This window comes from Malus domestica, chromosome 08 (genome assembly GCF_042453785.1).
Source record: "Malus domestica chromosome 08, GDT2T_hap1".
In the NCBI taxonomy this organism is placed as follows: Eukaryota; Viridiplantae; Streptophyta; class Magnoliopsida; order Rosales; family Rosaceae; genus Malus; species Malus domestica.
In genome coordinates, this window is record NC_091668.1 from 2,230,982 (window position 1) to 2,257,106 (window position 26,125).

At 38.9% G+C, this 26,125-nt stretch overlaps 5 protein-coding genes across 5 annotated transcripts; 1 reads left to right on the top strand and 4 right to left on the bottom strand.

The window, feature by feature from the left end:
- Positions 1-1,307: 1,307 nt before the first annotated feature.
- LOC103440497 (uncharacterized) lies at positions 1,308-6,926 on the bottom strand. The gene is made up of 16 exons (XM_008379187.4): positions 6,783-6,926; positions 6,007-6,218; positions 5,469-5,605; positions 5,278-5,388; positions 5,050-5,151; positions 4,768-4,876; positions 4,472-4,672; positions 4,015-4,183; positions 3,759-3,840; positions 3,576-3,669; positions 3,274-3,370; positions 2,989-3,073; positions 2,811-2,883; positions 2,416-2,589; positions 2,194-2,316; positions 1,308-1,891 (listed from the first exon to the last, which is right to left on the bottom strand). Exons 1-16 carry the CDS (start codon positions 6,793-6,795, stop codon positions 1,730-1,732), a joined length of 1,944 nt encoding a protein of 647 aa, XP_008377409.3. The 5' UTR covers positions 6,796-6,926; the 3' UTR covers positions 1,308-1,729.
- Positions 6,927-7,040: 114 nt separating this feature from the next.
- Positions 7,041-11,036, top strand: LOC103440498 (COP9 signalosome complex subunit 4-like). The gene is made up of 14 exons (XM_008379189.4): positions 7,041-7,303; positions 7,412-7,557; positions 7,764-7,867; positions 7,971-8,031; positions 8,559-8,651; positions 8,755-8,855; positions 8,938-9,046; positions 9,124-9,168; positions 9,306-9,374; positions 9,453-9,544; positions 9,634-9,676; positions 9,865-9,924; positions 10,338-10,397; positions 10,592-11,036. Exons 1-14 carry the CDS (start codon positions 7,174-7,176, stop codon positions 10,664-10,666), a joined length of 1,188 nt encoding a protein of 395 aa, XP_008377411.3. The 5' UTR covers positions 7,041-7,173; the 3' UTR covers positions 10,667-11,036.
- A 740-nt stretch (positions 11,037-11,776) lies between these two features.
- LOC103440499 (uncharacterized membrane protein At1g75140-like) lies at positions 11,777-14,263 on the bottom strand. Its single transcript, XM_008379190.4, has one exon. The coding sequence runs from the start codon at positions 13,846-13,848 to the stop codon at positions 11,941-11,943; it is 1,908 nt and encodes a 635-aa protein (XP_008377412.3). The 5' UTR covers positions 13,849-14,263; the 3' UTR covers positions 11,777-11,940.
- Positions 14,264-16,257: 1,994 nt separating this feature from the next.
- Positions 16,258-20,611, bottom strand: LOC103440500 (uncharacterized). Its single transcript, XM_029106658.2, has 12 exons — positions 20,502-20,611; positions 19,691-20,412; positions 19,546-19,600; positions 19,358-19,457; positions 19,106-19,262; positions 18,619-18,672; positions 18,392-18,531; positions 17,638-18,244; positions 17,348-17,459; positions 17,184-17,233; positions 16,902-17,039; positions 16,258-16,700 (listed from the first exon to the last, which is right to left on the bottom strand). The coding sequence occupies exons 2-12, from the start codon at positions 20,309-20,311 to the stop codon at positions 16,323-16,325; spliced, it is 2,412 nt and encodes an 803-aa protein (XP_028962491.2). The 5' UTR covers positions 20,312-20,412; positions 20,502-20,611; the 3' UTR covers positions 16,258-16,322.
- Positions 20,612-21,688: 1,077 nt separating this feature from the next.
- On the bottom strand, positions 21,689-23,770 carry LOC103440501 (outer envelope pore protein 24B, chloroplastic-like). Its single transcript, XM_008379193.4, has 3 exons — positions 23,396-23,770; positions 22,943-23,299; positions 21,689-21,895 (listed from the first exon to the last, which is right to left on the bottom strand). The coding sequence occupies exons 1-3, from the start codon at positions 23,591-23,593 to the stop codon at positions 21,815-21,817; spliced, it is 636 nt and encodes a 211-aa protein (XP_008377415.3). The 5' UTR covers positions 23,594-23,770; the 3' UTR covers positions 21,689-21,814.
- Positions 23,771-26,125: the final 2,355 nt, after the last annotated feature.

Here is a 26,125-nt window from a genome sequence, read left to right on the forward strand (position 1 = left end):
TTCAAAAATTCTTTTAATCATTTTAAAATTACTTTCATACGAAGAAAAAAACTACATTTAGTTGGCATTAAACGCTTTCACTTGCTCCATAACATTTCCAAACACGGCCTAAAAAAGTTGTGGATAACCAAACGTGCTTCTAACATCAGCGATTGTGGGTGACAAAAAAAAAATTGTTACGAGTTAGAAAAGCACTTTGTGAAGTTGCGATGTGAAAAAGAAAACAAATGGAATGCAGAGTCACAAGCACAAGGTAATGATGACTAGTTTGATTATCTTTTTGGTAGCTTTTCTGATTCCAATATGCTGCGCAAAAGGGCCGTCTTGAATCTCATTTTTTTATTTATTTATGCGACCCCACTCCCTCCCTTTCTCATTTTTTCCCTTTTGTTATGAGTGGAAATGGATTCTCTCCGGATTCATTTTGTAGGGATCTTAAGAATGCTTACATATGAGCTGTTCATCGTATATTATGCAGTTAATTTTTTTTAAGATATTATTTGTGTTTAATTTTAAATAAAAAAATAAAATACTTTATGACTATATGATATACGAAAAATTGCTACAATGTGGAGATCAAAGTGAATCCGAATAAGAACCAATTCCGTTATGAGTGGCTCTGCGGGGCCCAGTACTGCTTTGTGGATGCATAAGAGTCAATGGCAGAGTAATTTTGGAGGAAAAATGGCTATGGGGAAAAAGATTTGAATCGTTTTCCGGTTTTCTGTGTTGTGCTAAATGCAGTGAACCCACGAGACGAGATCAATGCTGTTCGGCACAAAGTAGGCCACTCTTGTGTCTGTCGCTGGTTTGTTGACGAAGTAGAATGCATCGGGATGATTTTATAGCATTATTTCAAATCAATAATGTCTTTCTATAAAGTTATCTATCCTCGATTTTATGGAAAAAATAAGATGCGTCAGGATGATCCTATTGCAGTATCTCAAGTTAATTATGCCCTTTCATAGAGATGTCCCTTGCCGGTTTTATTAGTGCAATAAGATTAGTGTTTAAAATATCGATATAGTTAAAAATATTTATATGCAAATTTATAAAAAAATCGATGAATATACCGATGTTTGATATCGGTTACCTTCGAAAAAAATTATGAAAATTTGCAATGGGATGAATATATAAATTCATTCAAATATAGTCGAGATTAGAGAAAAATTTCTCAAAATAATTTCAAAAAGTTTGAAATCTGCAGAGCTTTCTTGCAAAACTTACGCAGTGAATCAGAAGAATATCATCGATATTCATTAATTTTTTTTTATCGATCCTTAATTTTTCGGATATTTCGACAAAAATATCGACAATTTTGTGGATATTTTATACACTGAATAGGATGCATTGGGACGATCCTGTTGCAGTATCTCAAGGGAATCATGCCCTTATACAAGGAGAAGTTATGACATTACATGATTGCTTTCGGTTACCGCCGCAATGGCGTCTCAATGTATGCAGGTTTCTCTCGGTAAAGTAGCCAGAGGATGTTTCCTATCTATGTACCGTAAAACTTCTCCAGATAGTGTTTCTCATATATGCAGTACCTTTTAGTAATCGGCCTCCGATAAGGAAAAGATAGTAGAAAGCATCTGTACATTACGCGAAAAGATTATGAAAATATGGAAGGTGCAATACCAGCGGAAAACAAAAGCATCTGTCATGATCTGCTGGATTCAATCTCGCTGCTAACAACGTTCGTTTGCAAGTCTGGAACTGTCTTTCCTCACGAGCGACACGCATTGTAGATCTCACCCCGCATTGCATCAATGGGCGTGTGATCGTGCGTGTAACGCTCAGGACCGAGGTACAAACCCGTCTTTTCAAGGAGAGCCAGTCCTTCATCTCGACCGTATCTTGAAGAGTAGAGTCTGAGGTACTCAATGTCCTGATAAAACACCCACAGAAATGTCTAATCAACATGAAGAAAGTTTAAAATTCTAAACTTTTGGAGCAAGGAAAGATTCAGGAATTATAGTAGCATTCTCGTTGAGTAACTTGAGGGTCAAGGGCATGAATTTTCGTTGAGTCAAAATTTAAACTCGGTTATTCAGATAATTGATAAGGAACCATACTGTGAAATGCGTCGAGGATTGCTCTACATGATAGTTTCGTATGTGTTAAAGACAATGAAGAATAAATGAAAACAGATTGGGATGAACTTACTATAACATTTTAAGTTTCACTTACCTGCAAGCCACTGAGAATGCGCTCGAGTCTGACCGAAGCAACTGGTTGACTTGATGATGAGAACACCTGGCCAGGGTAGAACAAAACTCCATCTCCGGGGGGAAGGCCACGCCTGAATCTTATCTGCTCATGGGCACGTTATTTATTTCAGTAAACTGTGAAGATGTAGCTTTTTATAATTGCTAATCAACCTCATAAATCATCAAGATGCCAGGAAAGTACCTCTGCGCTTGGAACATTTGCCTTCTCATAGCAATTGGCACCCCAATATAGGAAACCCGTTCCACCTTCTTTCCATACACGCCACATTACAGCACGGTGTTGTGTACCTCGCATCCCAAGGTGCCAATTGGGATGGGGGTCAGACGGTCCCAAGCACACATAAGTCCACCATTCCTACAACATTGACGAGTTTACATCCTTCAGCAAGTAACAAACAAGATGCATGGACTATAAATAGGTAACCATACATAATTACCAGAAACTGTTTAATCCATAAAACAAAAAACCACAAACTATTCCTTAAATTCAACCAAACTCAACAAGAACGGAGCACAGAATTTAAGAAAGTTCCCAAGAAGATTAGATAAAGTCGAGCAAAAATTCTGTTACATCACCTCGCCATTTTCTGTTTGTATTTCGGAAACAATATCTTTGACCAAATCCTCTCGATTCCCAAGCACCCATTCACTGCCAAATTCAAACCAAATTACGTTGTTCTCAGCCATTGACATTGACAAAAAACTAGCAACTAAAGTCAAATAATAGAGATACAAAACGAATGAATATCAATACCTTGTACAATAAATTTGAGTATGTGGGCGCAGGAATTTTGGAACTTTCACAAAACCGTCAAACGCAGTAGGTGCATTGCTAGGCCCTACAAGGCGGAAAAGAGCAATATAACAACATAACTTCCCAGGCAGAAGGAGCCAAAGTATGGATGAACTATATACCAATGTCTTTACTGAAGTACTCATTCAGCAGAACCAAAATAGACAATCAAACTCATACTACAGCCTACGAAACTCTATGCAATACTTAAAATCATCTAGTTAGAACAAGCAGATGAGTTCATACCACAGTAGTAAGTAGTTAAAACACGAGCATCGGGCGCATACACATGGATCTCACTGGCTATGCTGCGGAGGGACTCATATTGCTCCAGATTCAGTGGCTGGCATATATTATTAAAGCATGCACATTAACTTACTATAAATTAGTAATGCATTTTGCAAAAGTAAAAAAGACAATGCATAAGTTGTCTCTAATGCAACAACCTTTCATAAATCTTTCTAAATTGAAAACTTAAGGGAAACATGGGATCAGCAACACAATCCAAAAAACCTCACTTTCCTAACATTTTTCGATAGTGTTCATACCTCATCCCACAAATAAAAGTATGCTTTCTTCCAGTGAGACTTTGTCCTCAATATATCAATTTGTTTCTGCATGTAATCCTTTGCTGCATCACCACTGTGGCACATCAGCAAATGGGTAGAACCCCATCAGTTTTCATCACATATATACCTGATAGAAGTGAACTTGAATGACTAGCTGTATACCCAGAGACAGATCGACTATATGGCAAAGCATAGGCTGCCAACCGTGGATCCGAAAAGTATTCATCTGATTTTGGATGATCAGCTGCAATAGAGAGAGATAAAGGTCACAATGATACGTGAAATTCACAAAAGCAAATAATTCATCTTTTTGAGAAGGCATTTATTGAAGATAACGAAATGAGAAAGTTTAAGAAATCAGAGATAGCCGCATAAGTAATTGATAATAGCAGAGTAACTTAGACTTGCTCGTAAGTACCTGGCCAAGGGCAGGTATACGTCAAGACACGCATACTATCACCCCATCTGCAAAAGTATGGACTGATTTTGTATTGAAGAAGCCACTTAAAATGCTGATCCAGTGCCTCATACCACTCATCAGTCCCATGTTCAACACCAAAACGATCTTCAATTACAGTATCAGATATCTAAAATATGGTTTAAGGATGCAACGACATTGTAGGATCACAAAATATATGTGGTCGAACATACAACAGAACATAATTTATGAAAGACTTTTGGTCTTTGTCATAAGAACAGCACATCTGCATCTTCACACATGGGCATTATTTGCAGTAAGGAATTCATGATTCCCCTTTCAATTTTACAATTACTAAGAACTTTTTATGCTTCTCAGTTACTTGAATTAATATGTCAGAAGTTAAATAAATTTTTCAAATTATACCAAATACTATTTTTATTAAAACACAGGATACGCCAAAAACAGCAGGAAGTGATGGGGTTGCAGGAAGAATGAAGTCCCAAACTGTCATATTAATCTTCACACGTACTGAAAGGATCGAAACAGCATCTTCCTCCATCATATCAACTGGCCCATTTAATGTACAGAATTCAGAAAATAATGGCGACAGAAGAACTCTTCTCAAAGATGTTGCAGCAGATTTCACCCTTTCTACCTAAAAAAGCACATGCTCAAATGAACAGCTAATAACACACAACAAGATTAAACAGAATAATACACTTGTGTACAATGTTCAATTTGTAAACCAACCACTTCATCCACCGGTTTCCCATCAATGGGCTCCACCATTTGAAGACAACTTTGAAGATCCCTATAAAGTTGATGCTTCTCGCCTTTGCCCAAGCAATGCGCTGGAGCCCTATACCAAGTCAGAATCAGTAAATGTAGAGATCTCCTTGTTCATATTCCAATGTTTATGGAACAGGAATTCTGATATTGCTGAATCAATAGAGAGCTAAAATTGTACAACTTATTGACTAAAAATGAAAGCACATCACTCAAAACAACTGAAACAAATGTGAACTGACTCACTCTGGATCTGCCTTTGTAGCAGTAATGATGATCTCTCCCTCATACTGTCCTGGGGGTTGCGCACTAGGAACATCAATGGAAATCCAAACTGCAGTTGTCTCTCTGGAGGCACCGGCACGGGGAGGACACGGAAGGATAAAGAAGATTGTGTCAGTCTCTTGCAATAAACTCTTACGGAATTCTTTCACACCAAATATAAGACTATCTTGTTACTAATGCGATCAGTACCCTGGTAATAAGTTTATTTGACTAATTGGAAGATCAAGAGGTGCAAGAGCATCTGGGACACCCAATATGGGAACCACACGCCGCATGTTAATTGATTGTCCAACAACCAACCTGCCCACAGTCAGAAAGTAAGGAATTGGAAGAGTAATTGTAAACCTACAGCAAGAAAGATATGACTTCAAAGAACTAACCGATCACCAGATGTGGAGCACAAGTCACTACACTGGACCTGCACAACCCCTGCATTTCCAGGATCACCCCAAGAAACTTTTGGACGCAGTGCAATTTGAATACTCTCTCTTTCATTTCTACCAGCCAGAAGATTAACCTTCAAGTAAACCCAACTTAGAATCCAGAAGACTACCGCACCTCAAAAGCAGAAGATTGGATGCTTTATCCTATTCTATTAAGTAAAAAGGTCACGAATTGCTGTTTTTCACAATTTATGATAGCTCCTACATATTATAATAGAAATTGTATGGAACAAACAAATAGCAATAGCCTCCCAACAGCACGGTAAAAATCTACTGATATGCAGATTATTAAAAAATAAAAATAGAATTTGCATAACTCATCTCAGACATGGTAAGGATTGAAAACCAAATTATATTAGGTGTGGCAAGACACCACTTAAGCTGCTTGCCTTCCAATTTCAATAAATGTCGTGGAATTCATAGTTTTCAGAAGCTAGTAAACAAGACACCATTTAAATCATGGAACTTTACGTACCGACTCCAAATTCCTTGGTGTTTCTTGTGGTCCAACATTTGCTGTGCTTGGCATGCACCACACATGCACTAAATCAGCAGTCGGAACCTCTGTCGGGTCGATGGATCCCTTGAGTGGACTTGCACCTTGTAAGCCACCCTCAGTCCATCCATATGCCGTCCCTCCTCCAGCAACACCTTCAACTGGTGGCACAACGACGTCCTGAGGATTCCCTGGTAGTTATCGAAAAGAATAAACAACTCAGCTCACATCAATCTCTACATTCAAAATTATTTACTAAATTTTGAGGCAAATCAAACTAAAAGGCATTTCAATCGGTAAACGATGGAAACGCTTCGCAACAATTACAAAATCGCATAACATATCCTAAATCCAATCAGAAAAGCCAATTCATAAACTCCACATCAGAAAATTCGAAGTTCCGGTAAGCTTTTCCAGTAAATAACCTTAGTCGATCATCTAAGCTAAATTACAAACAGTTAAGCAATCACAAACAAAATGTTCAGTTTCGCGGAGATTGCAGTGAAACAAAGCATTTATTGACAACAGGCATTTGCATATTGGACTATAACCGCTAAGATTTCAAGTTTGATTTCCCATATTTTCCCAGTTACTCCTCCATTTTTTCTCAGGAACCAAACAGTGCATACAGGAATAAAAAAAAGGAGCAAATTTTCGACAAAAATGGTAGAAATTGAACACCGCCGACTCAAAACAAAGATTAAACAAGCGCCTGAAAAACGAAGAGAGAAAGGTGAACAGTCGCCGGGACTAACCTGAATCATCCATTTCCGGCAATTACAATTTGCCGAAGATCGGCGGTTTTAGCTTTTCAGGCAAAGAAAGTGAGGAGTCGCCTGAGGCCTGAGAGAAAGAAACGATCCCGCTGCAAATCGACGTAAGTACCTGCCGGTCTTTATTTTCTTACTTTCTTTCATTTAGTTTAAAGAGAGTGACAAAATTACCCTTCCATCCGCGACGTGTCCTTCCCTGATTAGCTGAACATCACACGCAACGCTACACCTGGATGCCGATTAGCCAATCTCCTGCTCCTTCTTCTACAAGCCCTCTGTAGGAAATTGGAGCGAACGAAAAATCCCTCTCGAAATTTAGGGTTTGCGCGAGAAACCACACCACCCACCGTTAAGCGACGTCGTTCAGGCTGCCATGGAGAGTGCCTTCGCGAGCGCCTCTGCGATCTCCGACCAGCGGCAGAAGATTGAGCAGTACAAGCACATTCTCTCCTCCGTGATTTCCTCAAGCGACGTTGTTCAGGCCAAGAAGTTCATCGATCACTGTAAGTATTTCCTCATCGCTCTTTGTTTTAATTTTCGCAATTTTTATTGTTTATTTTGGTTTACCAGCTTTGTTTGGAGGCCTTACGTGTAATTTTGTGCTCTTTCAGTGTTGTCGGATGATGTTCCGTTGGTGGTTTCCCGGCAGCTTTTGCACACTTTTGCCCAGGAGTTGGGGCGGTGGGAGCCGGAGACCCAGAAGGATATTGCCCATTATGCCCTTTCTCAGATTCGCGTCGTTTCATTTGAAGAACAGGTCCTTTTCGGACTTTTATATATCGAGAATTCCCCGTTTTGCATTTGTTTTGTTCAATTTTTGTAGGTTTAGATTTAGCATTGCCCAATGCCCGCATTGTGGCGAATATGTAGAAATCACTTGATTTTTTGTAAGACATTTAGAAATATTTTTTTATGTGGGATTAATGTGATTTAGAAAGTAGGATTTGGTTTAATGTGATCTAGGTGACGATAATAAGAGAGAAACTCGCGGAATTGTATGAATCTGAGCAACAATGGTCAAAAGCAGCTCAGATGCTCAGTGGAATTAACCTCGACTCAGGAACGAGGTCTGGTAGTAGGATACTATTGTTGTTATTGTAACTTTTCCCTTTTTACTGCAGAATGGATTGTGGGATTAACAATGTATATGTTTTCGTGTTATTACTTCAGAGCCGTTGATGACACATTCAAGTTATCAAAATGTGTCCAAATTGCTCGCCTATATCTCGAGGTATTGACCTTTTTTTTTTTTTTTTCCAAAGCATGCCTATTTTTCATTTTATACAATTGATGTTCTTTGGAATGGTGTTTAATGCTGTTGTTTGTTGATGCTGCAACTCCTTTATTACTAATATACAGGCTGGACTATGAATATCTGCATGTGATACATGCGTTGGAATCGATGTGCTACCTATATCTGTTTCTAGTGTCTAGATTTGTTGTAGATAGCCGTAGTGTGATCTTTACAAGTGCTTACTGGATCAAATAACTTGTTTCTAAGTCAAATTTGGAACCAGTTAGACTTTTATGTAATGTGACAATTTGTTGAGGTCTAACCTTAGTACCTTACCATTGTCTGATACCTAAGAGTTCTGTTGTGTAGATGATTACTTGCTCATTGGGGAGTTGTCATCAATGTCGGTTGTGAATGTATTTGTTTATGCACTTTGTCTGGTGTTGGAATGAAGAACCTTATAGGATTTTAATAATACAGGTAATAGCGTAATTGCAATTCAATTTTTGTATTTTGTTTTGCAGGATGATGATGCTGTCAATGCAGAAGCTTTTATTCATAAAGCTTCATTCTTGATTACAACTATTCAGCATGAAGTATTGACTTTAGAGTATAAGGTTTGACATTATTGGATAGTCGATGTAAAATAATTGCATTAAGTTTGCTGCATGCGAAAAGCATATTTTAATTGCTTTTCCCCTGATGTTTTCTTCCTATCAGATTTGCTATGCGAGGATTTTAGATTTAAAAAGAAGGTTCTTGGAAGCAGCACTACGTTATTATGATTTTTCTCAGATTGAAAAGAGGCAAATAGGAGATCAGTATGTCAATTTAACTTCTTTCATTCTTGTTATTTGTACCACTTGAAAGACAGTTGAGATGAATTCATTCATTTTGTTGCAGAGAGATAGATGAGGAAGCATTGGAGCAAGCTCTATCTGCTGCAGTTACATGTACAATATTAGCCGCGGCAGGACCCCAACGTTCTCGTGTTCTTGCCACTTTGTACAAGGTTAATTTCTTTAGCTGGAGATGTATATTATGTGTTCTTCAATTCACATTTGCTGATACCTAGGGGTTTTCATTCAGGATGAACGATGCTCAAAGTTAAAAATATATCCAATACTACAAAAGGTGATCTCTGTCTCTTTGTTTCTCTCTCATACACACACACTCACGCGCAAACACACACATGTACTGCATTATCTGTTTACTTTTTTCTCTCCTGACTGTATATCACTTTTACTGTTGCTTTAATGGATATTTATTAGGTGTATTTGGAGAGAATTTTGAGGAAACCAGAAATTGAAGCATTTGCTGAAGAGTTAAAGCCACATCAGGTTATAAACTGACTTATTCTTTATCTGATATCATATTCCACGTGAGCCATAACAGTTATGTCCTATTTATTTCAACAGAAAGCACTTCTTCCAGACAATTTTACGGTGTTAGATCGTGCAATGATTGAACATAATCTTCTGAGTGCCAGCAAACTTTACACCAATATAAGGTAGGAGATATGTTGCTATTGGTTTTCCTTTTTGACTTGTGCTATAAAGGCGGGATCAGTAATTCTAACTATCATGAATTTTGTGGCAGTTTTGAAGAATTGGGCACTTTGCTGGGAATTGAGCCTCATAAGGTACAGTTTTTTCGTTTGTTGAGCCTTGTGTTTTACCTTTTAGTCACACAACACCCCTGCTCCTTTTATCACCAATGATCAAGATTGCTGATCTCCTCTCACTCACTCTCTCTCTCTCTCTCTCTCTCTCTCTCTCAACAATATATTATCTTTCATGTTTCATGACATGGATTTAATTTTTCTTGCAGGCTGAGAAGATTGCATCAAAAATGATATACGAGGACAGAATGAGGGGATCTATTGATCAGGTATAAGAATTACAACTTATCATGTATCCAATCAATAGGACTTGAGGCGTTTTCTCAAACAAACAAAAAAGGACTTTAAGTCATCAGACCTGTTTAATTGTGAGAGCCACTGCCAGTTTCATTCTATGCGAGACCATTAAAATGTCTTTTAATCCACTTTATGTCCCCAAGTCTCTTCTTGTTTTCATGACTGCTGCTTCCTCTACGAAAACCTTGGAATTCCAAAGTTTTATGCAAGTGGAGGTGTATATGGTTGTAGTTTATAATGCTTTGCACTGCCTTCCTCTTCTACTGGAACAAGATTCAGAATAGTTCGTTTGATTTTGTAATATATTCTAAATATGTTGCTTTTGGTGACATTTGTTATTCTAGCTTGTACTTCTTAAGCATTTACCCGAGATGTTTCACAACAGGTGGAAGCTGTCATACATTTTGAGGATGACTCTGAAGAGCTGCAGCAATGGGATCAGCAGGTAAATTTGTCTGCCTTAAAGAGCATCAACTACTCACTGAGTTTTGTTCGATTTCAAAATTTTCTCTGTAGACTTATGTTGTTTCCAAATATAGCCTTGTTTACACTTTCAGTTCTCTCCCTTTAAGCTCTCCCCCTCCTTCGTGGTCCAACTCTTTTAAATTTTTTCTTATCCTTTGGTGGCCATATTTGCAGATTGTTGGCCTATGTCAGGCGCTCAATGACGTCTTGGATAGCATGGCAAAGAAGGGTATGTCAATTCCCGTCTGATCTTCATTAGCGTAGCTTCAGAAACTGGAAAGCGAATTTGCTTTTACCCCTATACATTTTGGTAGCTGTCGTCTTGCATATTGTAGTGATTTGAATTTCTTGAGAATTTTTTCGACTGAATTTCAAGTCCTGTAACGAGGACAGAAAACTCCCCTGGAACTGATTTTTGTGTATAATTTGGTCGTGGTCGGAAATCTTAAGCACTCTTTTTTGCAGCCCCTGTGGGAGGGGATTCTCGCATTTTTCTCTTGGCGGTTTAGAGTAGTTATAATTTAAAGTTGAACCCGTTGCTTGCTTCTTCAGACTTATTTTTGAATATATGAAAGATCAGAAATCTGTTGCTTTTGCCCCAACAGAACATGTATTTGAATTTTGATGTGATCACTTTGAATGGTAATTTAAGGGTGTTTTTAAGCTCATCATCCTCAAGTGGCGGTAATGCTCACCGTCCTACTTATTATCATTGGATGAATTTAAATTTTGAGGTATGTATCTATTCACTACATAAGTTTCGAAATTTAAATTTTGAGTATCACCATCACTTGAGGGTGGTGAGCAAAGATATTCCTGGTGATTTAACGCAACGCAAAATCTCATGCTTGGGGCATTGGGTTTGCAATTAATTATAAATATTTGGATATTTCATAACACTTGAACTAGTTATATCGCATGATTATAGTTCGTTACCATGTTATAATTACCCATTTACTATTGAATAAGGCTGCTATATGTTATAAACGACGAATAATTATTGTGTTCCCATCAATGATTACTTGTTAGGATTTGGATTTCATCCGGTTCTAAATTGTGGGGATCTTAAGAATTCTTATATCTTAGTCATTTATCGTGCGGTCAGAAATCATGTGACTTTTTTTTATTTAAAATTAAACACATAGTTTTTGACAAAAACTGACTGCATGATGTACGATGAATAGCTATGATGTGGTATCTCTAGGATTGGATCCCCACAAAATGGATTCGGAGATGATCCTCTTCCCTAGTTATCAGTAAGTAAATTTTTTGTGGATCCAATAGGAAATAGCAATGGTAGCCGAGAGAGCCTGAAATGCATGTGTGAGTCTTTCGGTTAGGAAGTTAAGTGCCTTGACATGTGTGAAATATTAACGGTAGGCATTTTTCAAGTACAAATAATTGGTACAGAAGATTTGAAGCCGTTTCAAATGGCCCTGACTTGCCAAATGAAATGGTCTAACAACTAAATCTCAAAGAAACGAACTCAAAAAAATAAAAAAGTTGATGAAATTTCGCAGAGGTCAGCTGCGATCATCCATCACTTGGTTGTTTACAAACAAACTCTCCCTCCGTTTCGGAAAACCCGAAGATTCTAATCCAGACCCTCTAAATTTTAGCTCTGAAGTTGTTCTAAAATTAGGATCGACAGATAACGGTCTAGCGTTATGATCCGTCGTGCCTGGCCTAAACGAACTGGTTGCTCCGCCTGTATACCTGGGCGGAGGAGAGGGATACCTCATCGACGGTCCTCTTAGGTCACCACCTCTAAGCTCCATCATATCAGGATTTCTCGAAGAAGAGTCCACGAACGACCTGTCTCCGGCGCTGCTTCCCCTCAATGGAGCTCCCGTTGTACCGGATGTTGAACTAAAAGGATCATCCCCTCCCCATGAAGTGAGCGCTTCCCTTTTCTTCGCGAAAAATTGCCACGCTCCAAACAGGAAAAGTACAAAGAAAAATACAGGGCTGGTCCATAGCGTTGTGTTAAATTCGCCTTTAAATTCCGGAAGGTTAGAGCGATACATTCCCACATACCCTCCGCCAAGGCCAAGAACAAGCAGCCTTTCCCGATCACTTGCGATTAAAGGTATCACATTCCTCTTCTCTCCATTCACCGTCTGGTAATTGAGAAACGATGATCTAATCTCATCGAGACCAGCGGAGAAGATAATCCGAGGGGCGCCAACCCTAACGTAATGCTGAGTCGAAACATTATATACGAACACCTTCTCCCTGTTAACAATAAGCAAACACCCCTTTACAGCCTGAAAAGCCAAAGGCTCATCAATCTCAAACTTTCTCTTGGACCTAACCCTGCATTTGAAGTTCATTACATCCCCCAACAACAAAATCTGAATCAGATCGCCTTCGGATGTAAGCCCGTACGCCTTAGAGCGCTCCGTGGCATCGAAAACATAGTAACGAGAATGCGAATGGTTCAGCCCTTCACACTCACTCTCCCTAACTTTCATGGTCCTCACGTCCAAAGACCCTGCACCTGTCTCCGTCAAGAACAAAAGCCGCTGCTTCAAGAAAGCAAGCGGCCTGCTTGACGGCATTGTGGAGCCGTGAACTGAACCATTCCCTCGGTAAACCGAAATCTTCCCACTCGCATCACTGGCCAACACATAACTCAACCTCCCAACATGGTGCACTTCCAAAATCTTAACCGGCAATCCTTCTCCGCCCGCGTCGAATTTCGTCACGGTTTCCATCAAAAGCGAGCTCCATTCTTCCCCACTCGCTCCCTCCCAGACCCTATGCATCAAAATGACACCGTTTTGATGCCCGGTGACCACGAAACTCTCGTTCTTGTAAACCGACATGAAGGAAGCCATGGCCGTGATCGGAGACCCCAGCAACGTATCAAACTCCACCAAAACGTCCCCGTTTCTGAGAAACACATAAGCCCGCCCTCTCTCGTCTCCGACGGCAACATATTTCGTAACCCCCTCGAAATCCCGAAACGGCAGGACCTGAATACACGTGGCCTGGGTATCCAATTTCACGGCGGAAACGAACTGAAACCGGTCGGACCAGAACGGGCTGTATTTCGTTACCGAAACTGACCTCACCCTTTCTCCAATTTTACGATCGGAACCAGACCCAGCTTCTTCTTCAACCTGCTTGATCAGCTTCTGGCTTTCCTTTTCTTCAACCGCCGTCAAACCCTCGTCGATCGGAGCCCCCTTTTTCGGAGGATCCGATTGTAATTTCAATTCTAATGTCGCAACTATTTCGGTTAGGTTCTTCACTACTTCCTCGAGCCTCTGCAATACCTGCTGTTGCGCATTGAGCTCGATTTCGGATTCGGTTTCGGTTTCGTTAGATTGGACGAAAAGCTTAGGAACGGAGAAAGGAGATGACAAAATGAAGAGAAAGCAGAGCAGAAGGAGCTTGCCTTTGAGGGAGTTCATCGCCGCCGCCATTGGAGCTCCACACAAGCTGTTCAGCTGAGCTCGGAGACTTTTATGCTTTCAGTCGCTACTGTTTCAGTTTCACCATTGCAGCGCGCGGGAGATTCGGATCTGAGGCGGGTTTGGATCTGCGATTGGGAGGATTTGGAATCGAGTTTTTGAGGAATCTGGCGGTGGCGGTGGGGCCGAGTGAGGGCGATCAGCTGAGCGACCGGTTGTTAGAAACCTCTCGTCATATCACCTGTGAGCTTTGGACTTGGGGTCGACGTACGGATTCAGCTCGGATTAGATTTTCAGAGTCTATATTTTGGATTTTTTTATTTTGGAATTTTAGGACAACGGTAATGGGAAATTTTTAGAAAACTAACCAAATTTTGTATTCAAAATAGAATTCTAGCCACATTTTTAAATATGAAAATATTAATACACCCTTTAAATAAAGTTTTCTCAAAAAAAAAAAAATGTCAGCCATAGAAATTAAACAAAGCAAGATTCAATTAAGATAAGGAGATTCGAAGTAGAATTTAATAAGTTCAAAGCCACCCGTGCTCCTTGAAGTTCCTTAAACAACCCAAAATCCCAATTCAATCATAGAAGAAAACAAAATCCAAAGTTTAACCTTAGGAGAAAATGAGAGAAAAAGAGAAGGGATCATCGCATTTTGGGCTTTTCACCAATGATTTGGTTCTGGAGCTGATCTTAGAAGTGGAGGTCCCAATTGAGGGGTTGAGATGTCGAGGAAGGGCATCGGACACTAAAGTGAGCGAAAGCCTCGTTGTAAGCTTGGTGGTGCAAGTGCTCAAACTTAAGGATTACATCATCGTAGTTGAAAATCAGAAATTGGAGAGCATAAGAGGAAGCTGACCGAGATTGAGAGTGAGAGTCGTCTTCATGTGGAGGAGGTCGAAAATTTTTTGGGGGTTCGGAACTAAACGAAGGTTGTGTGTGAGAGTATAAAAGAGGAATAGGAGGAGGAAGGGAGAGGGATCATGCTGCACGTCATGGCTGGCTGTGCTTGGGTTGGGTTTATGTGGTTTTGGATTATCGTCTAAAAATGACAGAGATGGCGGTAAAAGACAGCCAAGCCTTTTGCTTTATGGTTTTTTTTTTTTTTTTTTTTTAGAAAACTTTATTTTAAAGGTATATTAGTATTTTCATATCAACTTTTGGTTATAATTATTAAAAATTTAAAATGATGGTTAGAATTCTATTTGGGATCCAAAATTTGGTTATTTTTCCAAATTTCCCAACGATAATTGTAGTAATGTTTTCTCAACTTCAATTAAATTGGAGCAATGATTCCTTAACTAAAAATCAATTACCATTGGTCCCTCAACTCATCAAAATGTGTAGCTATAGTCATTTTCGTCAGAATTTTGTCAAAATAAATTATGTTGGAATGACCATTGTTACTATTGGGTCTCTCAACTCATCAAAATATGTAGTCACGGTCATTTTCATCAACGTCGTCAGAATTTTGTTAAAATGAGTTATGTTAGAAAGACTATTGCTTCAATTGGGTTAAAGTTGAGAGACCATTGCTCCAATTGGGTTAAAGTTAAGGAACTATTTCTCTAGTTGGATTAAAGTTTAAGGATCAATGGTAATGAATTTTTAGTTAAATGACCATAGATGCACGTTTTGATGAGTTGATGGACTAATGATAATAGATGTTTAGTTAAGGGATCATTACTCCAATTGAGTAAGTTAAGAAATCAATGCTACAATTTACTTGTGTAATTATTACGTATTAAAAGTTATGGCAAATAATGTTTTACTGTAATGGAGAAATGTAATATGCATTAACTTTGATATGGATTTAATTCTCAGAATTTTCTCTTTCTTAACAAGTAATAATTTTAAATTATAAGATTAATTTTGATTCTAATAATTTTGACTTAAAATTTTAGTCGAGATTACTTAAAGTGTGAATTTAAGTCATTTTTTTTCTTTAACTTTTTTTAAGTTAAATATAAATGTTATAGTAATTTAATTTAAAATATATATAAATTTTGATAAATAAAAATAATAATTAAATATGCTTTAATTTTGGACCGTAAATTTACCGTTATATTTATTTTATTTATAAATTATATTTCAAAATAAAAAAGTTTGAATTTGGATGTTGGATCACCCAACGACCCAATCTTTACAACCATCGAATTACAAAATAGTTGTTGGGATGGAATAAGGTGGAAGACAAAGTTGTCAGCGAGAGAGCATCACCCGCTACAACTTTGTTACGTGCGAGAAAGTGGGGCATGTCTAGAGCATGATAGCCTTCAATTTCTTCGTGCGTATTATGGGAGCCCACCACTAACATAGCTTACTTTTTTTATCTAAATCTATCCAAATTTTAGGTTTTATCACAAACTTAAATTTAACCTAAAAGTTTAGCCCAATTGTGAATGAACTAAGAACAAGAGGCAATCACGTCTTTCATTTTACTTGAACACCATTCAGGATCAATGTTTCTTATGCACACACTAGGTTCTTCTGTATACATGTCCGTTCGCCCGCTTCGATTTCCTTCCGTCTTCCAATGAAGCTAAGACGGATTCGATTTGGTCAACAGTAATCTCCCCGGTGCATCGCTTTGATGACATGGAAGGCTGCCTTAATACCGTCAATAACGAAGATCCAGCTGATGTGTTTGTCCCCATACCAGCTTCAGCTGATGCGTCCGCCTGCGCACCCGCTCCAGCTGATCTGTCTATCTGTGCACCAGCTTCAACCAATGTGTCTGTATTCGCAACAGCTTCAGTTGATACCGTGTCAGGTGACGATTTCTGAGTACCAAACTTTGCCTTGGACTTGCTAAGCTTGGCTGCAGTAGTCTTTTTCGGTAGAATCTCCTTCTGTATCTGCATTTCAGTCCATAACCAGTTGATACTTTCACTTTTCGATAAAAAAAAAGTGATGGTTTGGCGTAACAAGTTATTCCTACTATTTCCCATTTGACATTGATATCTTACGGATTCTTGATCAGCAGAAGAAAACCAAACTGCTAAACATACCTAGTGCAACTTTCAGAATAACCATACAATAAGATCTAGATGTGCTACCGTGTCTGAAGAATCCTCCAACATTGAGCTCCTACTATTGCTGTCACCTCGTACTAAGATGAAAGAACGAACTGTGCTCAGTCCATGCTTATTGGATGAGGGCAGAGAATGACTTGACCCCCGACCTAAGAAGGATGACTGCAAAATTTACGAATAACAGAGTTGTGATCAAATGGCATGTCTTACAAAAACTTGGCTAAAACACCAGGGTTTATGTTTCTTTGTGCTGTTCCGAAATAGCAAGATAATATTCATGTTGCATCTACTTCTATATCAAGTTACCTTTGATGATATGCTCCTGTCTCCTCCTGCAAGCAGGATATTGGGGAAGGCTGCAAAATAAAACAGTATGACAGATGACGATCAAGTTAAAATCAAAATGAAATCAGCAGACTACAAGGAAAAAATTTACACAACGGTAATATATGATAAATAACAGATCTTACAAGGGGCTTTGGCCTTCTTAGTATCAGGCGCAATATTCAGTTTCTTTATATGACCAAAAACTTCTCTTGAACTCTCATCCTCTGCTGGTGACAAGAAAGTAGCCTGCATTTCCTGTTTCAAATCAAAATGTTCTTGTAAGTTAAAAGAATATGTACAGAAAAAATGACATCAAATGCAGTTAAAGAACGTTAGCATGGATAAATGATTTAAACAATGAAAATACTCCACCGTCATAAGGTATAGTGGACCTAAATTTGAAGACACATTCAATAAAACGATAAGAACTCACAGCTTTCTCAGACAGGCACTGTTTAGATAGTCTCTTTTCTGTCTCATCATCGTCAGATGACAAGTATACATCATCGTTATCAGTATACAGTAGAGGCATCATTTGCTTTATTTCTCGTAAGTTCATTCGCACAGCATTTGCTGGTGCTGAATCTTCTGCTGCATCGTCATCACCAAGCTCTTCATCTTCTGCATTTTCATCACCAAACTCTTCATCTTCCTGTCCCTCTGCATCTTTCTCTTCAACCAATGCTGTTTTTTTTCCTTTAGAACCAAACTTCAGCTTCTGCATAAGTTTTTCTGTTCCAGAGGCATCCTGTTGCTCGAGCCACTTTTGATGGAGTTCATTCCGCCTTTCATCATCAACTGGCCTTTCTTCATATCCAGTTGCTATCATATCATTAAGCTCCGCAGTGTCTCCATCATCCTCATCTTCGTCAGTATCTTCGAACCGATGTAGGTCATGATCACTATCGTCTTCTTCCTCAGCTTCATCATCCACAAAAGCTTTTACAGGATCACCGATTGGAGATGAAGGCACGTCAGCCACTTCAGGAGAACAAGGAGCAATATTTTCTTTGTCATTGTAGTCCTCCTCGTCAGAAGAACTACAAAGAGAGAAGTATCGTTGTCCATTTACCAGAATTTTTAAATCCAACTTAATTAATTTTAGGAAACATTTGAATGCAATAATGACACAAACTACTTGAGTGCTTCACCTTCACAAGATATGAATACAAACAAATAACACTTACACATCATCAGGAGGAGCAGAGTCAAGTTTTAAGTTCATGGCAGGTATGGACGGTGCAAAAACCTCTTCCAGTGGACTTTTAGGATCATCATTTGGCAGATCATCCTTGGAGTCGGTAGTCTGGGAATCAGAAAACAGGTCCTGCAACAATGCACAAGGTGAAACAGTTATGCTCAAATACAAAATCCTCTAGAATAATGATAAATCTGGTTGAAATGTAAAAAGAACCTGAGTATCATCAATAGGTGCTCGAAATGTTTGTTTGGGTTCCTCGTCAACATCCTGCAGTTCAACATATACATCCATTAACTGAATCTCAAGTCTGTCTCAACTTAATGCAAAAGACTATCAGGAGGGTTTCACAGAAAGAATATTTTAAGACTACTCAGGTGTAACATAAGAAGGATTGAAATGATAACCATATTGTTCTTGGATTACCAATTAAAAAGCCCTCTTTTTCCACATTGAAAACTGTAGTACTAGCTCTTTCCAAATCACAAAATTTTGTTTGCGTTAGTATTATAAAAAGTAGCTCATTACTCAAATCCATGGATGCATATATCCCTATCCCATTATTTGTTGTTAAGAAGAAACACTCGGTCAATGCACTTTTACATCTACAACAACAACAACAATAAAGCCTTTTCCCACTAAGTGGAATGCACTTTTATATCTATTAAAACAAAATTGATCAAGAAACTCGAATTCGATTTACCATCCCGGAAGGAGCATTTTCACCGTTTGAATGCTCCTCCTTATCATTAGACCCATCTTTGCACACCTCATTTGCACTATACCCCTTTTCAGTCTGAGATGCAATTGGCTCCTCAGTTGCCGCTTTCAGTACCTTATAATCTCCTGTACTACTACATCTGCAACACTCAAAAGACCAACAGCGAACTATTAATTATTTAAATAAACACTAAGACCCTACGAACATATCTACAGTTAAAAATAGAATACCAACTTTTGTGAAACCTCCAGTTTCCTTTTCCGAATCTTCTCCAGAACTGAAGATATCGGCTTCTGAACAAGCGGTATGGGTTTAAATGCTGCATCTCTGGTTTCTAACACGGGGAAGATGATATCGAATAAGACACAAGTAAGACTATACATGGCAAATTAACTATTTAATTAGCATCACTTTGTTTGTACCTCGCAAAAGTCTCTGAGATTCAGCATGCAGTTGTTTCAGATGCTCTTTTCTTTCCTACAAAATCAGAATAATTTAGGACTAAGCAAACAGTATAAATTAATTTCAAACCAATTTTACTGGATGCAACACAAAATTTCGCAATACTTTTTCAGTCGTTCTCTTGCCCTTGACAGCTGCAGCTTCGCTCTTGGCCCTCTTGCTCTTCTTCATGTTCTCTTCTTCCTCTAAGCCATCAGAACTACACCGTTTCTTATCCGTCTCTTCTACCCTCACATCATCACTTTCTTCCGGCATCTCCCAGTTTCGACCTTTGCCTTCTTCACCAAACCCCTCTTCCACAGAATCAAAATCCAAAACCCTCTTAGCTCCATTGCCGTCTTCACCGCCGCCCAAACCATCAAAATTCGACTTCATTTCACTTTCACCACCCAAACCATCAAACCCGGAATCGATTTCACCTCCACCGCCCAACCCGTCGGAACCAGAACTCATTTCACCTTCACCACCGCCCAAACCGTGAAACCCGGAATCAGAATCCCCTTCGCCGCCCAAACCTTCTGATCCCAACCCTAACCTCGACGGCTCATTCGATTCCTCCAGGCTTAGAGCTCCGAATTCAGAGGGATTCACTGGGCCACTCTCAGATTCGTCAACGGGAGGCTCTTCGGAAACCCTAATTGCTTTCTTTAAGCGCTTCAGCTTCGTTTCGCGGACCGGAGGAGCAGCCTCCAGTGACAGTAGCTCAAAGTCATCGTCGCTGTCCATCTCTGCAATTGAATTCCTCGGCGTAATGGATGAAGAATAATTAAATTAGGGTTTAGGGTTCTATAAGATTATGAATTTTTGGGGCGGATCTGATCCAATACCTGAGGAGAAAACAGATAAAGGGCAGCGATGTGTAAGCGCCAAATTATTTAAATTTCTTTTGGGGATTTGTCAGTGCCGCCAAATTTACCTGCTTTCATGACGAAACATCAGGACCGTCGGATTTTTCTAATTTTGGTTAGCGGTTGTGATTGTAGCTTTGAGGTCAAAGTGATAGGTAATTGTACCAGAAGGATCCTCTTCGGATTCTCTTTGTGGATAGATTTTCAGTGTAATTGGTAAACGGAGTGATACATCACGTGTCATTATACAAATTATAGGATATGTGTGTTAAAAGTTACTTAAAAAGTAAAATTTTTCATTACTTATATAAAAACATGTGGTGTACCCCTCGTGTTCCGGTCACAATGAAAAATTTCTCCTCTTCGTGAGGATCCTAGGGATCTTCAAATCATGTCCGTTTGTCGTATATCGTGCGGCCAATTTTCATCATGTACTATTCATATTTAATTTAAAATAAAAGTATTTAAATGATTTATGACCACACGATATACAACGAACGGACACGATTTGAGGATCCCAGGATCCTCATTCGTAATTGTATACCATTTTTTTGGGAATAAGTGATAGTAGTGTTTACTACCTTAATTATCACCGTTAAGTAAGTTTAAATTTTGAGATATGTGTGATGGATCAAATCTCAAAAATAGGATGGTAAACATTACACCACTTGAGAGTGATGAGCAAAAATGCATCTTGTTTTTTTAATGCATTCAATATTATCTATGTTTCCAATAGATTAAACCATAAAAACTTGGTTCAAATTTGCCTTTTAATTCATGAGTGCTTATTCAATCGTTAAGTGGCTTAGGTTTACATGTTATCTTGGATTCATAAACGTATTCAATCGTTAAGTTCAACAATGTAAATGCACTCTAGCATTTTCACAGAGAGTATTTTTTGGATTTTCACTAATATTATTCCAAAATTCCAATTTGCGTAAAGAATTTTATATCACGATATGAAGCGTCCACCTATATTATAACACGTGGTTAGCTGTGTATCACTCTCCAATTCTAACTCTGCAGCACAGAACAAAAAACGAAAGCTGAACACAGAAGATTGAGCCTTGAAATTCTTTGAATTTGAATTTACTTACGCGCTCACTTCCTTAGTAAAGTTCATGAACCATTCTCAAGCAAATCAAAGATGTGTATTTTCAGTATAAATTAGCCCTAAACAGGCCAAAGTTCCTCCAAGAGAAACATTTCACGTTGCAAACGAAGTTTTTGGTTGCTCGGACCATCGAAGATTAAATTTTCAAGAAGATAGTCGATGCTACCCGAAACAAGATACCATGAATTTTTATCAACGATGTTTAGAGCCATCGTGAGACAATGCTACATCGTTTATCAGACTACAAGAAAAGATAACAACAATGAATCACATTTCAAGATCCCACGTACTCTCGGCAGTTAACTTTGGCATCTTTCGTTCCTCCGCCAAATTGACAGACGCTGAAACCTGGAAAGAATACAAGAACGTTATCAGGCAACGCTTGATTTTAAAACAACAGAGAAGCAAAACGCTACAAGATTAGAAGTCATAAGAAAACACTCGGAAGCAACATTCCCAGAGTACACCGAGTATGAGGCAATAGTTTCTTTACATATGAATTTCTATGATCCGTCTAAATTGGAAGAAAAATGTATTACTAACATTTAACTGATGGCAACATAACGATCGAACAACTCCACTGCAATACCGCTGTGCACATGAAGCGTTATCTTTGATGCTACTACCATCAAGTTTCAATCCAACCACCCCACTAGTAGGACAAACCACAGTTGTAGCTCTGGTCACTGCCACAACCACAACCCTTAACGTAAAAAACATCAGACCGCCTTGTTTTGCAACACACGAGAGTTGGAGGAACTGAGTGTGTTGCAAAATTGATGCTGCTTCTTTGCAATTCATAGGACAAACTGTTACAATAAACCCTTGTATACTTGGACTGACCGACATACAAAATGACATAACAAAAACAAAATTTCAACTTCATAGGGGGCAAAATGCAGCCGTTCCAACAGCACCCTTTCCCGAGTGTCACACATCCGATTTCACAATCATCAACTCCATCAACACCATCGTGTGGAAAGACCAACGTCACCCTTTTCCCCCAACTGAGGTTAATCAATTCTTTAGCATACTTAAATTTCGCTCGAATACTAACCGAATGCAATGACATCTCCTAAGTGCTAAAAGCATACCCTGCTCAATCTACTCATATCAAATCTAGTGAAGACGCGCGGAAGCCCAAGATGACACAATTGTCGACAGAGAGAGGAGATCGTTTCCATAAAACACATACTTACGCAATAATCGATTTACACTCACTATGTTAGTTATTCAAAACTAGGACCATAATCCGAAAGCAGGCACAAATCATTAACAACCCAAAATTCAAATTCCATACTTCATTCAAACATCAAAATTATATTTGCAATTAGAGCAACCAAATCAAAACCCACTAAGTAAACCAAGAAATATCAATTTGAAAAGCTTAATTACCTTAAAAGTGCCATTGATTTTAGAACTCCTCGACCACTCCAACCCCAACAGCTTGCTCGATGTTTGGTACGAAGCCCTGAGCACATCATCATAAAACCTCCGGGAAACCGCGAAATCCCACGAATCCTTGGCCAAATCGTAAGACGGCTCAAACGTCGTCGCTCCGCCGTGCAGATAAGAGTACTTGAACTTCCCGTTCCTCGAGCCGAGCACGTGATTCGTCGACACCTTGTTGGCCGAATCGAGCACCAGGGTCCCGTCAAGAATCGTCCGGTTGTCTCCCTTCATGTGAATGTAATTCAAATTCAACGGCTTCCCCGCAACCCTAACCGAGCTCATGAACTGAAACCTAAAGTCCTGCACACACCCAAAAGACAAAAGCCACCATTTTTACAGTTAAATTCACACAGGGCACCCAATTGAAACGACACCCAGTTGCCGAAATCTGCCTACCTTTTTGGGGACGTTGTAATCAACAATAAAGAAGCCGGGTTTCTCGACGGCGAGGACCAGGCCGTGTAAGCTGGGTCCGGCGGCGAAGGTGGCGTCGGTGAGTGAAGCTCGGAACTTGACATCGCTGGCGAAGACGGCGACGTTTGCGGCGGCGCCGCTCTTTTCAGTGTCGTAACTGCCCTTCAAAGATGCCTTCATCGTGAACGATGTGGCGGGTGGTTGGGAGAAGGTGAGAGGGAGAGGAGATGCCTCCGGTGAGGATTTTTAAATTGTTTTCTTGTGAATTTGTGAACTTTGGAAATGTCTCTGTTTTTGGTTGGTGGTGCGATAGGGCGCCTCCCTCAACACATTTTTTTTGGTTTTAATTTTTTAGCCAATTTAAAATTTTTATTCTATTTATTTTTAATTATAGCAGGTCAATGGCAAACGAAATGGATCATTTCCGGATCCTTTTCACCAAATTCATCAATTCGGACCCTTAAAATTTGATGGCTAAAAACATGGCCCTTTAAAAGTTATAATAATTTTTGTTGTTAGATCAAATTTCAAATGTCTGAATTGATGAATTTGGTAGAAGGGATCCGAATGATCCATTTCCAATGGCAAATACCGTTTACTAAAAACAATAATTACTTTCTTGCAGATTCAATAGTTTTGCCATTATCATAAGGATTGCTATTTATGGACAGAGATCCCAGCCCCCACCAAATCCTAACGATCCGGAGATCCAGACCTTTGAAATTTGATTCAACGATTACAATTATTATCATTTTAGAAGGATCCCCTGTTTGTAGCCATTTTATCAAATTTTAAAGGTTCGGATCCTTAGGATTTGGTGAGGTGAGATCCAGCTGGGATCTCTATCCACTATTTACCAGTTGGAATGTATAATTTTTTTTTTTAATTTACAACCTAATTTTTTTTTATACAGTACATATATTTTTGCCGGAATTTTGACTTCTTGGTCTTGTCATTAATTGAATTCGCAATGACATGGATATGAAGTTTAAGGAAATGTGAACTAGATTTTTTTGCTTTTATTGTTGCAATGTTTATCTTCAATCAAATTTTGCTGAAGGCTATAATTTTTATGTATATTTTTGCGTAAATAAGTTGACTAGGTTAGTGTGGGTTGTGATTCTTTTACAATTGAGTTCGAACCCTTCTATGAATAACTAAAATTTGAATATCGATCAAGTAAAAAACATTAAATTGTAATTTCTAATATAACAATTAAGAAAAATGTTAATGAGACTTTATCAAAAATAAGATAATCTATGAACTTTTTGTCACTTCATGGTTTTTCCACAATATTTTATAATGTTGGGACATTAATTAACGTTGAATTATAAGATGGTAGAGAAAAAGTCTCCGAAAAATATATATGGCAAGGAAAAAAAAAACTCACGAAGTTAAACAAAACAAATAGAAATAAAGAAAGTTCTCTATAACTCCTTCTAGCCTATATCAAGACACAAACTCAATACTTACTATAAACTCTCAACCAACACAATCAACTCAAATTGGTTGTAATTGTAAACATATTCAATGAAGCATCTACAACCAAAATACTTTGTAGCAAATTACGGCGAAGGCGATGTATGACGAACGACATGAATAAAAAGTGTATGATTTGTGATCTTAGACAAAATGTATACATTCACTAATCTAAAATCGATAGTGAATATCATTGCTAATAGGGCTTAAGCGTAAGAACTTACAAATGATAGCAATAACGAGTCAAAGCTTAATAATGTAAACTTGTAACTAAATAGAACATTAAAATAATTAGTTGAATAAGAACGATGACTTTAGGTACAAGTCACACCTTTCAAGGGGGTAAAAATGGGATTCAACTCATCTTTCAAGGCCAATCCAGTAATTAAGCCAAAACAACATTGGGAAGAGAAAGAAAGAGAGAGTGATAGATCTTAACGGTGAGATATGATGAATCTATCACCAGTCCTACAGGTGATGCTGTAGTCCAGTACTTCCATTCCTCACCCGAATATTCTTTTTTTTTTTTTTTGGAGTAAACAAATTCATTAAAGAAAAAACACTACAACACAGAGGCCCAAAATTTACAACACAAAGGCCCAAGAACGAAAACATAAGCAACCAACAGAGGCCCAACCAAAAGGTGAGCCCAAAACAAAAAACACACAGAAACAACCAGAACCGCCGCAACATCCGCCAACACCGCCGCTGCAACCACCAAAAGAGCAGCCGGGCATGTCGATCCAGTCAAATTCGGTCCCCAAACAAAGCCACGTCTCATCGCCACCAGCATCCAAGTCCAAGCTTCACGTCCAGCACAGCTACAGACCCAGAGAACCTGCAGCCAAGAGAAAGAAGCTCATGGCAGTCCACGAGCAACACTGCCAACAAGGGCAGACAACAGAGAGAAGGTGGGGGTGCAAGGATCACCCGACCTAGTGCCAGCACCAGATCAAAGCACACCAACTCGAAACGCCGCAACCAGGTGCGATAAAGGTTGACGGAAGCTGGGAAAGAGGAGGCAGATGGAAGAGAAACAGCAGAGGGGAGCGAAAATGGCAGATCGGCCAAGAAATGGACACGATCCCAGCCCGAGCTAGGATCGGCGGCACCAGAAATGGACACGATCGGGAACCACTCACACAGAACGGTGAGATGAACCCTCACACAGAGGGAAGGTCTCTCACGGAGAGAGAATCAAGAACTAAGGTTTTTTTAGTTGTGCTTATTTTC

Coding starts and splice junctions, on each gene's coding strand:
- LOC103440497 (XM_008379187.4), bottom strand. Junction 4,673..4,767: donor GGAAACCGGTGGATGAAGTG/GTTGGTTTACAA, acceptor GTGCTTTTTTAG/GTAGAAAGGGTGAAATCTGC. Junction 2,590..2,810: donor TACAAACAGAAAATGGCGAG/GTGATGTAACAG, acceptor TCAATGTTGTAG/GAATGGTGGACTTATGTGTG.
- LOC103440498 (XM_008379189.4), top strand. CDS start 7,174: ATGGAGAGTGCCTTCGCGAGCGCCTCTGCGATCTCCGACCAGCGGCAG. Junction 9,925..10,337: donor TGAGGGGATCTATTGATCAG/GTATAAGAATTA, acceptor GTTTCACAACAG/GTGGAAGCTGTCATACATTT. Junction 10,398..10,591: donor TGCAGCAATGGGATCAGCAG/GTAAATTTGTCT, acceptor CCATATTTGCAG/ATTGTTGGCCTATGTCAGGC.
- LOC103440499 (XM_008379190.4), bottom strand. CDS start 13,848: ATGGCGGCGGCGATGAACTCCCTCAAAGGCAAGCTCCTTCTGCTCTGC.
- LOC103440501 (XM_008379193.4), bottom strand. CDS start 23,593: ATGAAGGCATCTTTGAAGGGCAGTTACGACACTGAAAAGAGCGGCGCC. Junction 23,300..23,395: donor ATTACAACGTCCCCAAAAAG/GTAGGCAGATTT, acceptor GGGTGTGTGCAG/GACTTTAGGTTTCAGTTCAT. Junction 21,896..22,942: donor AAATCAATGGCACTTTTAAG/GTAATTAAGCTT, acceptor TATTCTTTCCAG/GTTTCAGCGTCTGTCAATTT.
- LOC103440500 (XM_029106658.2), bottom strand. CDS start 20,311: ATGGACAGCGACGATGACTTTGAGCTACTGTCACTGGAGGCTGCTCCT. Junction 18,245..18,391: donor TCTGCTCCTCCTGATGATGT/GTAAGTGTTATT, acceptor CTCTCTTTGTAG/TTCTTCTGACGAGGAGGACT. Junction 17,460..17,637: donor AGTGCCTGTCTGAGAAAGCT/GTGAGTTCTTAT, acceptor GATTTGAAACAG/GAAATGCAGGCTACTTTCTT.